The sequence below is a fragment of the Thermobia domestica genome, chromosome 2, assembly GCF_964235325.1.
Source record: "Thermobia domestica chromosome 2, izTheDome1.hap1.1, whole genome shotgun sequence".
Classification (NCBI taxonomy): domain Eukaryota; kingdom Metazoa; phylum Arthropoda; class Insecta; order Zygentoma; family Lepismatidae; genus Thermobia; species Thermobia domestica.
Window position 1 is genome coordinate 319,006,031 of NC_137455.1, and position 15,377 is coordinate 319,021,407.

The 15,377-nt window shown below is 36.0% G+C and overlaps 1 protein-coding gene across 3 annotated transcripts in view; it reads right to left on the reverse strand.

Moving 5' to 3' along the window:
* The window catches only part of LOC145678648 (V-type proton ATPase 116 kDa subunit a 1-like), a 112,616-nt gene that overhangs the window by 18,109 nt on the left and 79,130 nt on the right, over positions 1-15,377 (reverse strand). For all 3 annotated transcript variants that reach the window (XM_081749015.1, XM_081749016.1, XM_081749014.1), the window contains exon 13: positions 313-428. In XM_081749015.1, coding sequence (XP_081605141.1) covers positions 313-428 — 116 coding nt within the window. The remainder of the gene's footprint in view (positions 1-312; positions 429-15,377) is intronic.

A 15,377-nucleotide genomic window follows, 5' to 3' on the forward strand; every position in this document is an offset into this window, starting at 1 on the left:
ATATGAGACTTTTTTCACATAGCTGTAGAGTGTCTAAAATTACCGTATTATGTAGGTATACGGTTTTGACTACCTTAACATGCTATTTACAAATGACAGCAAGAAGCTTTCAAAACAAACGAGTTAGTCTACTTTAAACATGACTATACCTTAATCGTAGTAATTATATTGGAAAATACGTAAGGTATTTGTACGTGATACCATATACTGGAAAGCTGATTAAATTTTAAAATTGATTGTATTCTAATGTAATACTAAAAATAACGATTTTGTTTCAAAGTAATATACATAAGAATAAAAAACTGATATTACCTGTCCCGTATAAATACGTGGTGAACAATCCTCAGGTACTTTGTTGGGTTTAAACAATACCATGTTAATAAACGTGATCAAAATAGAAGGTGCACAATGAGGTCCGCTTTCCACATCTTGAAAGGGAAAAATATATACAATATAGGTAAGTTATGCAAATTTTGCAAACAATTTTGTACAAGAAAACATCCATCAACAAGGATTCTTAAGATTAATAAAGTTGTTTTATTAGAGAAAATTAAGTTTTCCTTAATTACTTTTTTCACATAAAAATACATCAGCAAAATCAAATATTGTAATGAAAACAGGAGTGCTTTCTAAGTGGAAATGTAAAATCAGAATTAAACATTAAAAAGGAATTATGCATTTCTTACTAGTGAAAAATCACTCCTTTCATTTAAAACTACTGAAAAATACTCGAAGAACGCTAAATATTACATAAATTATTTAAAATTTACAAACTTAAGGTTTATAAGAGAAAATATATCACTTCTACAACGCAAAGAACATGTTAACCATGACCAAAGAATAAGTAAAATTAGAAAAATCTCCATTTCAGAGAGGAAAAAAGAAATATAGACTATCTTGAAGTATTTGAATGCTACACATGATGAATTTTTATTTAGGCGTTCATTAATGTGGAAATATTTCTGTTCCTTGATTTTTATATCTACATATATTTATGCATAAATTTTTTAACAGAATGTAGGAATGCAAATGTCAGTTACATGCAGCGGCTAATATAAATTTTCTGTGAAAAATGCCAGAAGGCGCAATTAGAAGAAGTAGTAGTAGTAGTAGGAGGAGGAGGAGGAGGACATACAACATCAAATTAGAAGCTAGCATCAGGGTTCCAACTCTGACACATGTTAATCCTCATATTTACTTTTTTAAAGAGAATTTTGTTTTGCTTTCAGTTCTTGAATTTGTTCTACGAGAGTGTCTTGTTCTTGTTTGTAACATAATTCCATTTATTTCTTCCTTCTTCCAATTTCTCATATTAAGCACTTAGTTTTTTTTCTTTTATCTTTGATTTTACTTTCCTCTGCGCTTTGGATTCGTTCCTCTTTAAGGTATTCATCATAGCGCATCCGAGCTGAACGAACTGAGAGAAGCATTCTTCGATCGTCGAACAGATTACAACCTTGATAATACATAATTGCATCATGCACCCGCCTCTATGCTACCATAGAATCTTCGATTTGGTTTTCGACATTATTGACTGAGAACCCGCCTTACACTGAGGCATTGCCATGGGATAAAATTAAATATTTTCACAACATACTACAAATCAGAATATTCTTGTTTCTTGGACATTACCTTTGCAAAGAAGTCATCTAACCTGATATTGCCCATCTCTCTTCGTATTCTCTGAAGTCCACTGCAAGAAACCCCTGAATTTTAGTACAGAAAGACAAACTGACACTTTGCTTTCTCAGCTACAGAATAAGATATTCTGTTATGCTCATGCAGAGTTTGTAGAATGCGTTTTATCCTAGTCTGAGCAAGTTCTGGATTGTTATTTTGTAGAATGGGGTCCAAAGCTGACAGAACACGTACTAGTTTGTACTTCAGAGGGCTCCTATCCACAATCATATTGATTGTGCCCAGCAAAAGTTTTGACAGTAAAGCCTGAAAGTAAGTTTATCTTTATCTGATGCTTTCAGTTCTTTCAATAGTTTTTTCTGTCTTAAAACCAAGCCAACCTTTTTTTATTTCTAGTAAATTTTCATTTGCAGTCAAATCCAAAGCAAGAAGCTTCACTGCACTGTCAGCTGGTTTCATAATGCTTTGTTGACACAATGACTCATTAGATTCCTTAAGAGAGAGAGAGAAGTTCTGAGTACAGGACGCAAACAAATGGTTCAAACCTCTGGAATGTCCTTTAAAATGGTTCACACTCTGCTGTGACAGTTTTGAAGAAACCTAATTTACATTTCATGAATTGTCTTGTACATTTACGTTCCTTGACTTTCCATGATTTTACACAAAATGTATAATTTCTCTGACATGTTTTCATTTCCCTAACATTCCTGATTTTCCATAATGTGGGAACCCTGTAGCATTAATTATACTACTGCTATGACAACGGCGTACTAAGAAAACATGACACTAAAATTGGTAATGGTAAAACGAAGACAGAACTGTTATGCCTAAATATATTCACTGTTCTAGTGCTCAGTATTTGATTTTATTTGAGCAATGGTACTTTCAACATGGAAGTTTAAATTTTAAATTGGATAATACAGACAGTTTCTGAAATTCTTTTCATCAATATTTTCTGTCTGCAACTAAAGTATTCATGTTGAAGTCATTTAATGAAAACAGTCTGTTACAACTTGCTGAGTATTTCAAAACACTAGTGAAAATAGAATAATTACCGAATATCAAAAACATTACTGATTACACGAAATTTTGCTAAATTACTGTAGTATATGCTGGTACACCTTGTCTCAAAAAGGTTGAGCGCATTCTTTATTGGTGTTTTGAGGCAAAAATTTTCAAAGTCCAACTTCGGGTATCTTCGGGAAATAGTAAACCAGGTTCGAACCTCCAAGCCAGCCTTTGTAATCGGGAAAAAGTTTGCAGATGTGTTTTTCTTCTTTTAAATATAATAAGACTTGTTATCAAGTGTTGAAAAAAAGCAACATTGATTGAAATACTTAATGACACAATATTTCGAAACTTTGTATTAATGTCACCACATGCTTGTTTGTCATTTAGCTCTCCATACGCAATGGAACATTTAGATATGTAAACGAATCTTTCCATATGTAAAAGAATGCTCAAAGTTAAGACATAGAACATAATTATCGCCTAAGTACTAAAATAATAGCCAAAGTAGAACAAAAACAGCGTTTGTAGTGGGTATGAATGTCATAATTTTCTTGAGAACCGGTATACATCGCTAAAAGTACCTTAGCAGAAGTCTTTGTGTTAGCTCACTGGTAAGCTGTTGGATTTCAAATCATAAGGTTGTGAGTTCGAATCTTCTCTGGGTCAATGCCTTTTTAAAAAATTATATTTTCCGCAGTGCATGAAAAATTATATAAAATAATGACATTAAATACATCAGTTGTATATATATAACATAATCATTGCAGAATGTAGTAATTATTATGTTTAAAATATAAAATCTGAAATAGGTAGGTGTCCACAGTAGGTCTGTATTATATATATGAGAATGTTAAATACAAGTTAAGAAACTCGTTCACTAGCAATAAATAAATCATGTAGTGTATTTATTTGCAGCTACTTGTCATATAGAGGGTAATTCTCAACATTCATAATACAGCATGTCATTTATGTTCTTGAAAACTTATTCGATGCATAAACCGAAGATTTAAACATAGAATCCAAAGTCGCAACGCTTGCAAGAAATTCATGAACCCCAAAGGTCACGTGAGCAGACTGGAATTGCCCTTATGAAGCACGCCACAGCAGAAAGTCTCTACACAGATTTTCAATTCAATTCCTGATATATGCTTTTGCAATGTGGAAGTGGTGATGCCTTTAGTCGCTCTCTCTCGCTCGCTCGCTCACTCTCTATTTATACAGAATATAAAAGTGGATGGATGTGTGTGTTTCAACATAATTCTGATATATCTAGCGCAATTATAACTATATTTCTTACAGTCTGGAAAAGAGTACTGTCGGGATACATATCAAAAATGCTAGAAACTGGTCGATATTAGTATCGAATCCATAGCTTCGTGGTCGCTTAGGTGAATAGTTCTACTTTCAATTCAAGTCCAATTAAGTTCCCATTAGCGCCCAGGGTGGTTACGTAGCGACATAAAAATATCGAAATCAACCGATATTAGAATCGAATCGTAAATTTTCAGCGCCGCTAACTGCCGCATTTCCCATTAGTCCATATTAGTCCACATTTCACATTAGTCCCATTGCCTAGAGGGCAATATATTTGCAGAGTGCAAAGTTTAAAACTTGAATAATATTTTAATTTTTTTCCGTATGAAAAAGTTAAAAATCAAGAGCAAATATACTATTTCATGAACAATCCTCTTTTACTGTTCTAATATGTATAATAATAGCGTAAGAAATCTAAAAATAATTCAGAACACGTTTCACATTTATTTTTTGTTACGTAGTTCTAGCTGTAGCATGTAGTGAGTGGTATTTAAATGTAATAAATTCACTAATTAAGCATATTCGAATTAAGTTTTATTTTTAAGTTAGGGATGAAGGGGCGGAGAAATATGTAGGTATTGGGGCGCCGAGAGCAAAAGTGCATAGAGGCGCCGAGCTTTTAAATGCAACACTGGTCGCTAAATTAATTGGTAGAAATTTTAATGTCATTTAAGACCAAATTTAGTCCTAACGGTGGCAGTATCCGTTTGCTGTCCTAGGAGAAATGAAAGGGGCTGACATCAAAATTATATATATATATATATATATATATATATATATATATATATATATATAAGACCGACATTAGTGTGGAATCCATAATTTTCGAGGTGGATTAGATAAAGAGAGGCACTCCAGGTACTTAATGATATAGAAAATTAGTTTTTCTTTCTTTTTTTACGTTGGTCTACTTTTCCTTGATTTGAGACTTTCAAATTTCATCCTATTTTCTACTGAAATGTGTCTGTAAGGCAACAAAGAAATAATTATATATGATAAATTTAAATTCATTTTAATTCGGAAGTTGAGAAACACTTTGCCATTATATATCGTAAAGGTCAGATCCACCAGCATAGTAACAGAGAGGTGCTTGAGCCATTGACGGTAGAAATTCAAACTCCGGTAAGTGATAATTTCACAGTCTTGTTTTATTACAAGCGTAGCCTCTTTAGTCAACGGAGAAGAGGACGTGGATCATGGGTCAGAGTTGATGTCGATGGGTCGGAGTTGGTCGCAATGGTTCAGAGTGGTTCATAGTTGGTGGTGGGTCAGAGTAGATCACGATGGATGATGGGTCAGAGTGGGCCAATGGGTCATTTGGGTGGTGGGTGATACTGGATCATGGTGGGTCGTGAATCAAATTTTCATGGACCCACACCATTTCTGGTTAAAATTGTACTGAAGAGAAGAGGCACCGAAGATGCATGTCGGCTATTATGCTCAAATTTTGCACATAGATAGTACCCCACCAGAAAGCAATAAATCTGAAACGGTTCACGGTATCACCTCCTAGAACTCGAGATGTAGGGGTTTGTCTGATTGGCTAAATTAAGACGTCAATGATTTATCCATCAACAAACAAGCTTTTTATGATCGTTTGCGTAGGGAAATCAGAAGAACACGTGCCTAGTAATCGTAATATTGATAGTTCGCGTCCACCCCGGGTATTTGTTTTGTGTTTTTTTGACTCACCTAAATATAAACAAATCACACATATAGGCATTTTAACATATTTTGGGAGAGTAATTTTGTGGTTCGTTGTCGTTTAATCGCGTCTCTGTCGCTGGTAGTAAAGTTTTCAAAATGGAACTGGGGCCACCGCGGATTGTCGCTGCGGGGCCACCAATTTTTGGCGAGAGGTCAATAGTTGACCATCTGTAGTCCACCGACGCTTACAGCTTAGGGTAGTGAACGATGTCTTTGCCTTGTAGACGTCATGACTACCGACGTCGGCAGTCAACTAGCTTTTAGTATTCCTTTACTAACCATCTATCGTTCATGTTTATACACGGTGTTGTTGTTGTACTACTACTACTACTACTACTACTACTACTACTACTACTACTACTACTACTACTACTACTACTACTACTACTACTACTACTACTACTACTACTACTACTACTACTACTACTACTACTACTACTACTACTACTACTACTACTACTACTACTACTACTACTACTACTACTACTACTACTACTACTACTACTACTACTACTACTACTACTACTACTACTACTACTACTACTACTACTACTACTACTACTACTACTACTACTACTACTACTACTACTACTACTACTACTACTACTACTACTACTACTACTACTACTAATAATAATAATAATAATAATAATAATAATAATAATAATAATAATAATAATAATAATTATTATTATTATTATTATTATTATTATTATTATTATTATTATTATTATTATTATTATTTGTAGTAATAGTAGTATAATTGATAATAGAATAATTATATTGTCTATGTATTGTCTAGGTAGGACTACACACAGGATTTGGCTCGTTTTAGTTTGACTCGACTCTAATCCGAGTCGAGTTGGAGGATATTTTTCGCGCCGAGTCCTAGAGTAGACCTCAAAGATGTCTGTTTCGAGTCGAGTCGAGTCGAGTTTCAAAGAAAAGTCGCTCGTGCCCATCCCTACTAATGAGAGCTTAATCGGAGTTAAGCGAAATCGAAAGTCACACTATTTATCTAAGCGACCCCGAAAACTATGAATTCGACACTAATACCGATCATTTTCTAGCAATCTTTTATATGTATCCCCCTCCCATTCACCATAGGTAACCCGACAGCACTCTTTTTCAGATTATAAGAAATTTGGATAAAATTACTCTAGGCCAGTGGTTCTCAATCTAATTCCTATCACGATCCCCTTTTATCACATCCTCTTGCCAGCGACCCTTTTATAATTTGTGTTTTATAATAAGCTTGTGTGGGATTTTTAACATACCTATTTCTATAATAGTAGAATCCATTTCTTGTTTATAGTGAACAGTGCCGTGGCATGGAAAATCAGCGCTCGGGGCGAGAGTATACGACGATGTCTCCGTACATATGAGTGAGGTCGACAGACTAGCTGCAAAGCGCCACCATGGTTGGCACGAAGCTCAATAAAATTTTCAAAAGTAAACTCTGCCTTTTCATGGTTTTGAGCACATTTTATTACGTTTTTCCTTCTATTTTATACATGTGCACATGCACTTTCCTATAGGGATGCACGCGAGACGCGAGAAGTCTCGTCTCGTCTCGCATTTGCGATACGAGACACGAGACGAGAGTGAAAATTTTATGCGAGACGCGAGACGAGACTAAACCATGCGAGACGAGACACTAGACGAGACTCGGTTAAGTCTCGCACGAGAAGTCTCGCGAGACTTCTCGCAGTCTCGCAACATTTATGAATTACATTTAATTGTATATTTAGTAATTTTACATTTATTGAGTTTTCTAAGTTGAGCGTTAATGTCTCCAGTAACAAAAAAGTGATTGGGGCAATAGACATTTTATGAGATTTATTATTATTCAAGGTTGAATTTCAGAGTTAGAGCCTTCTTTAGTTTCTAAACATCATTAAAAAAGAAAAGCTTTGTAAATTGGAAATTTATTACAGCATCGATTTAGGACTTTATTTTGCGACACAAACACATACACGCGGGCGCGCACGAATACATGAACTTCTATTTTTGGTCTGAAAAGCGAATAAGACTCCCTATTGCTGAGAAATATGATATTTCTGTTGTTTCTGTCTTTTTCACATTACTACTAGCGATTAATGTTGGGGAATGGCGGGGAAATCCCCTCTCGTCAAAGAGTATCCCCGGCCCGGCTTGGAGAAATAACATGATATTTTTACATGGAATAAGTATTTTCTTTCTATATATTTATCAAAAACATCCCCCTCTAGTTCGGAAGTTTAATTCAAATACTGGTTTGGCAGGATGTCCCTATAGGTTTCGTGGGAGATGGTAGGAATGGCCCTATATCTGTCAGTAATTTTATTTTCTAGATCTGGCAGTATAAGTTGAAAGCGAAAGTTGATAAAATGCGATAATCCAACATTGCTACAAGCCCGAACGAACCAAAAGAATTGGGTCGTATTGTGTTGTGAGGAGTTCTTCTGTTGTGTACAAGCGCTTTTGGTGGTATAAAAACATCTTTATACTGGAAAATCATCCTTCAAGGAAACGACCAAAACGTGTAAATGTTGATAGTGGCGACGATATTTTAGAAGAGGCAAATATTGCTGGAGACCTCTAAGCTGGAAAACAATGTTGGATCCAGCAACAATTTATGCTGGTTTTGCTGTAAATTATGCTATTAATTTGACGAAAATTAATGGTCCAGCGGTCAAATTCCAGCACAACTTTTCTTTTAATTTGGAGCGGAGGGGACACAAGTTCGGATACCATATTGAACTCTAGGTTCCGTCTCCTTAGGATGTTATGAACATTCATCCCATGGAAAGCAATGGCAAACCACCATTCACCTTGCCAAGGGACTTTTAGGTCAAATACCTGCCTTCGGACAGAATATCACATCATCATTCATTAACAGCCATAGAATAACACATTGCAAAATTTTGACCTAGAATATATGCGAGACCATGCAAGAAAGTCTCATGCGAGACGCGAGATGAGACTCAAAATTTTATGCGAGACGCGAGACGAGACTTCACATTTGCGAGACGAGACCTTACGCGAGACGAGACCTTACGCGAGACGAGACCAACGCTTGAGGTTGCGAGACGAGACGAGACTTTTCCATTTCTCGTCTCGTCTTGTCTCGCGTGCATCCCTACTTTCCTAACATGAGTAACACACTTCCTACGAAATTTGTGCCCCCTTTTTTCGGCGCCCGGCATTGATAGTGGATACAGTAACTGTACTATCTATATTCCCAACGACGAAGGTGCTGGTTCAAGATGGATGTTAAACTCCTTCTTTGAAGAGGCCATTAACGTATCTGATCTAAGCCCAGAACTTCTTAACCAAATAATAGAATGATCATGCTACAAGTCTTTGCAACTGGGTTTCTGTAACAAAGACTTGGACAAGTTCTGCCTGATGAGGAGAGAAGAATATCCTGGTCTGGTATCTGCTGCTTTAAAAATAATAATTCCATTTGCTACATCGTACTTGTGCGAAAGTTTTTTTTTTCATGGTAAACATTAAAACAAAGACAAGAAATCGCTTATCAGTTGAAAATGGCTTCATAATGTTCATCACGAAGATTGAACCGGGCATTGCTGCACTAGTGAAATTACACCATGCTTAGGTATCTCATTAGGTTTCAATTTTAATTGTATTTCAATGTGCAGGTTTTGTTCCATGTGTATTTTTCTAGTATTTCTATATACAGTTCTCATTAGTATCATATCATACGTCTTTCATTTAAATTCATTTTTAAACAACTCTGCACCCTTTGACAATGTTCAATAGACTTATTTTTTATTGTTCTGTACAGTATGTATAAAAAATAAAAGTATGCCTATCAGAACAAAATTCAAAATAATTTCCGGTATTAGATTCTAACTATATTTATCTCTTCCGCTTATCTTCGCGACCTCCTAGGGGCTATAACCGCTACCAGGTTATAGAAGTATTTTTTGTGGACGCCCTGTATATTTCGGGAAGACAGTGATCATTATTTTCGATTTATACTTTATTCTGCAACGCATATAAGTTCTTTCTTTGGTGGGAATTGCTTCTTTCCCACACAATTGGACAAAGAAGTCTTTCATCGTTTTTTTTTCATATATATATTTAAAACATTGCTTTTGCTGAGAACATTTCAGTTAGTGACTAACCATTTCAGTGTTTCTCCCTGACTCATTATATACACAGTATATATTCTATAGTTATTGGGAACTGAATTAAGTGCTTTCGTTAATCGCTTATGGAAACATTATAATAGATTAGAGAAATACGGGCTGACCAGATGTCCCAGTAGCCAAAGTGGCACCAGCCTCACAATTTTCGTAGTTCGTTATCTGTACTTTCTCACGCCAGTGTTATCGCCGTGTCTAGTGCATTATAGGTAGTTGACTAAAATTAACAGAAATTGTTTTCCGTATTCTGTTTGTATGTGCATACAGGTGAGTTAACCGAGTGATTTTTGAAATGAACTGCCAACACTTTTCCGTTGACCATTGCAACCCGTAGCTTGAGCTTAGAGGCTCAGAGAGTTTGACTCCAGGTCTGGAAGATGCAACCACGCATCTCGCGTTGAACTTCAAACATAAGTTGTGTTAAGGGGCACAAGCTATTTAGCCGGTGAAGGACGATTTCTTACGGCTAGCCCCAATCAGTGAAATCCCAGGTCCTCAGACCTTGTGCGTTTAAAATGTCACATACGCGCCCTCCAATATCTGTATTCCATTGTGGAGATCTTCTTTTGTGTGTTTACTGAAGATTCACTTTACGCTGCAGGACTGTTCAGCGTAGCAACTGGATTCATCGTGGGACGATCCAGACAACTTTTCCCCAGTGCGAATCCCCCAAGAGTGTTAATGGTGTGAGCAAAGTATTTATAGTGATACCTGAATTATAATCATATATATAGAAAGGGCTCTATTTCCCGAAAAGGGCAAAACGTAATTTCAGCTGCAAAATTTATTAGTGTCCAGTGTTGTGTTCATTTCTCTTCGTTATTTATTTTTTTTTCAAAATAGTGTTCTAATAAATAAGTATAGTGTCAATTAATCCAGTGTGTTTTCGTTGTTTGTATGAGTGATGTTTGTGTGCGTTATGGTCTGGATGACCGTCTGATCGTCCGTGAGGTTTTCGAGACGAGACACCCGAACCTCTCGGCGCCTAATGCTCATCTCATTATTGAGACCGACGAGCTTTTTGGGAAACAGTTTGTAACCTTTCTTGGAGAGGTCTTCGTCGTCCTGTCCAGGTAAGTTAAAGTATCAGGAGTATACTTATTGGTAATACCACGAGCCGAGGACAGCGAACAGAACTACAGGCGGTTATAAATAAATAGCTGCCCGAACATGGACCACGCACTTTAGTTGGTTATAAATAAATGTTCGCCCGAACAGCGACACGAACTCCTGGCGGTTACAGGGCCACGACTCCCAGGTTGAGGAACCCTGCTCTAGGCATACATGAGTTATGTTGGAACATACATACATACACTTTTATATGTATAAATGCAGATAAGAGAGAGTTGAGAGAGAGCGATTAAGGTATTACCGCTCTCAATCTCTTCACTTTACTTTTGCGATTCGTGAGTTTCTTACGTGACAGTTTGGGGATAGCTAGTTTTTTGTCTTGAACCACGATCCGATTTTCGATATGCTCTACCTAAATGCTGTAATGCGAATATTGAGAAGTTACCTGCGTATGAAAATAGCTGCAAATAAATACATTACATAACTTATTTATTACTATTACACGATTTTCTTAATTTGTATTTAATATTCACATATAACATACTGACGTTCTGTCAATACCTCAAATGTTATATTTTAAAGATAAGAATTGCTTATGTCGTGAAATGATATGAATATATATATTCAACTGATATATACAACTGATGAATTGTAATGTAACTATTTTACATAATTTTCATGCATTGAGGAAAGTAGAATATCATAAAAGAATCTCACCTGAACGGGTATCGAACTCACGATTTAAACGCTCGGGTGTGTACCACTGAGCTAATATGACCGCTTTTCGGAAGCTGCTTCTGAAATATAACTGAGCTCATACGTAAATTATTTTTTTTTTCGTATGGAAATCACAATGACGAAACGAGAGTGTGAATATATAGTTTCGAAATATTGTATCATTAACTATTTCAATCAACTTTATTTTTTTTACACTTAATACCATTTCAACATGTCTTATTATATTTAACAGAAGGAAAAACATATCTGTACATTTTATCCCATTTTATCCCGATTGCTAAGGTTGGCTTGGAGGTTCGAACCAGCAGCTTTAGTTTACTGTTTTCAGAAGATACCCGAAGTTGGACTTCGAAAGTGTCGTCTCAATACAGCTATCATCATATCGCTCAATCTGTTTGGTATATGGTATGTGTTTTTATACGTGTAAAGTCAGTATAACAATTCATTCTTTAAACAGCTTTTCGTATGTATTAATACTCCTTTATAAAAACGGTTTTTAATATTATTATTACGGCGCACCATTTTCAGATTTCTTTCGCGAGTCGTTGACCAAGTCGTTCCCCACAATAGGCGTGTCGTGCAATTAACCAACCACGCGTCAGGTACTAGCTTTTACCTATTGCTTCCTGCTCACAGCTCAGAACATTGGTAACTATGGATAGACGTACAGCAGTAATTACTTTATGGGAGTTGGAAAGCTATTCTGCAACTGCAGCTAGCAGGCGAGTAGGTGTCCCGGCCTCTACAGGAAAGCGATGGCTTCGGAAATATGGTCCTACACGTCAAACTGGTAATTTACGATCTTCTGGTTGTCCGCATGTGTCAACCGAAGCCGAAGATGCGAGATTAGTAAACGAAGCCCGGCTAGACCCACTAAGGACGTCTAGACAGCTAAGGGAAGCTTCTCTTTTTCCTGGTAGTAAGCATACAGCTCTGCGAAGGATTCGTCATGCCGGGTTACGTAGCTGTGTTGCTGCCGTGAAGGAAAAACTCTCAGACGACCACAAAATTTACCGTCTCGCGTTTGCACAGGCAAATGTGGGTCGCAATTGGGAAAACGTGGTTTTCTCAGATGAATCCATATTCACAACATTAAATGAGGGACGCCGTTTTGTGTATCGCCCGAGAGGCACCCGATATGATCCTGGATGTGTTGCTGCTTGAAATCGCAGTGGCCATGTATCTATTTCATGTTGGGGTTGGATTTTCAGGCGCGGAGCAGAACAGCTTCACAGAATTGAAGGACACCTGGACAGTGCTCAGTACTTAGATATTATGAGTAATATCATGGTGCCATCTGTACGAGTATTTCAGCCTGATGGTGTAATTCAGTTCCAGCAAGACCAGTCGCCAATACATACTTCCCGTGTGGTTTAGGAATGGTTCGCAGGGCAGCCTGAGATTGATTTAATTGACTGGCCGCCTCGTGGAGCAGACCTCAATCTCATGGAAAATATGTGGGCAGAAGTGAAGAGTACTCTAAGGGATAGTTGGCCTGAGGCAGATCCACCAGAACCCAAGATGACCTGTGGCATCTTGTTTCCGAAGCATAGCTGGAGGTAGTGGAAGGAGATAAATTTGTCACCCATTTAATAGATTCCATGCCCAGAAGAATAGGGCGTGTAATAAATTCAGAAGGGTGAATTTTTTTTATTCTAGTGTTTGTTTTAAATTGATAACATAGATGTAATATTTTATGTAAGACTCCTGTAATTGGGATTCTCTTGTTGGAGTCAGCGGATTTAAATAAATAAAATAAGTATTGGACACAATGTCCCCACCTTAACTCCCGAAAACAGTCCTTTTCAGGGCTACCTAAACGCTTCTGAAAATATTTCTAGAAGTATACCACTCCTTGAATCCGATTTCTGTGCAATTCTACTAAAAAAAAAAAAAAAAAAAAAAAAAAAAAAAAAAAAAAAAAAAAAAAAAAAAGATAATTCTCTGCAGGCTTTGAACTTAAGACAACTTCATTAACAAGCCCGTACTCTACCAGTGAGCTAACATGAACACGCAAATCCAACCTGAAGAAACACGACTTTCAATTTCCGGTATTCCATTACACTGATGGTCATATACTTTGCAAATGTTGTATTCAACTTGGGATATTCCGCAACACATAAACAAAGCGAAAGAGAGAGAGAGAGAGAGAGAAATGAATATACAAAAGCATATTCAACGTATTCGAATGAGACTCTAAGTAACGATATTCCGTTCTAAAGAGAATTTGTGTTTCTTCCCGTGACGTTAAGGGGATCGGGAAAAGTTATGTGTCTTGAAGCAGGATCCGACTTTGGATACTCTGTTTACACACTTTCTATATTCGTAGGAATATACTGTATTTCACGAATGTAAATGACATGCTGTATTGAGAATATTGAGAAGTTACATCTGTATGACAAATAGCTGCAAATAAATACACTACATAATTTATTTATTGCTATTAAACGATTTTCCTAACTTGCATTTAACATTCTCATATATAATACCGACCTACTGTGAAAATTATCTCAGATTTTATATTTTAAACATAATAATTACTACATTCTGCAATGATTATATTATATATATACAACTGATATATTTTAATGTAATTATTTTATATAATTTTTCATGCATTGCGGAAAATATAATTTTTAAAAAAGGCATTGACCCAGAGAAGATTCGAACTCACAACCTTATGATTTAAGGTCCGACAACTTACCAGTGAGCTAACACAAGGACTTCTGCTAAGGTACTTTTAGCGATGTATAAATATTCAAGACAATTATGACATTCATATCCACTACAAACGCTGTTTCTGTTCTACTTTGACTTTTATTTTAGTACTCAGGTGATAATTATATTCTATGTATTAACTTTGAGCATTCTTTTACATATGGAAAGATTCGTTTACATATCTAAATGTTCCATCACGTATGGAGAGCTAAATGACAAACAAACATTTGCTGACATTAATACAAAGTTTCGAAATATTATATCATTAAATATTTCAATCAATGTTGCTTTTTTTCTATACTTGGTAACAAGTCTTATTATATTTAAAAGAAGAAAAACACATCTGCAAAATTTTTCCCGATTGCAAAGGCTGGCTTGGAGGTTCGAACCTGGTTTACTATTTCCCGAAGATACCCGAAGTTGGACTTTGAAAATTTTTGCCTCAAAACACCAATAAAGAATGCGCTCAACCTTTTTGAGACAAGGTGTACATAATAAGCATGTTATTTAAGATCAGAAGTCAGAACAAATGGATTTACTATTCAGCTTAATATTATTGGGAGCGCGTGCGAGAACTTAACTAATTAATAATTAGATTCGTATACTGTATATTATATATTAGTCAATGAAAAATATATTCATTATAGAGGTTACATGATTACTAAATGACAAGAATATGCAAATATTCATTTATCGAATAAATATATCTATATATATAAAAGAGAACGTACAAATCCTTTGTTAGCTCATCACGCTAATACGGCTGAACCAATTTCTTTCATTTTTGGGGGGTTATTAAGATTTGGACCCTAGATGGTTTTTATCATATCACTTTAATTTTCAATTACCAGTGTCTTGAGATAATTGACCATTCAAGTGTCCATAACGTACAAATCCTTTGTTAGCTCATCATAGCTAAATCTAACCGTATTTATATGCAACCCACATGACCGTGTCACTCGGCGGGTTAACATAAATGACAGGCGATATAATGTTAACATTTACTCCAATCTTCTATGGTTTTTA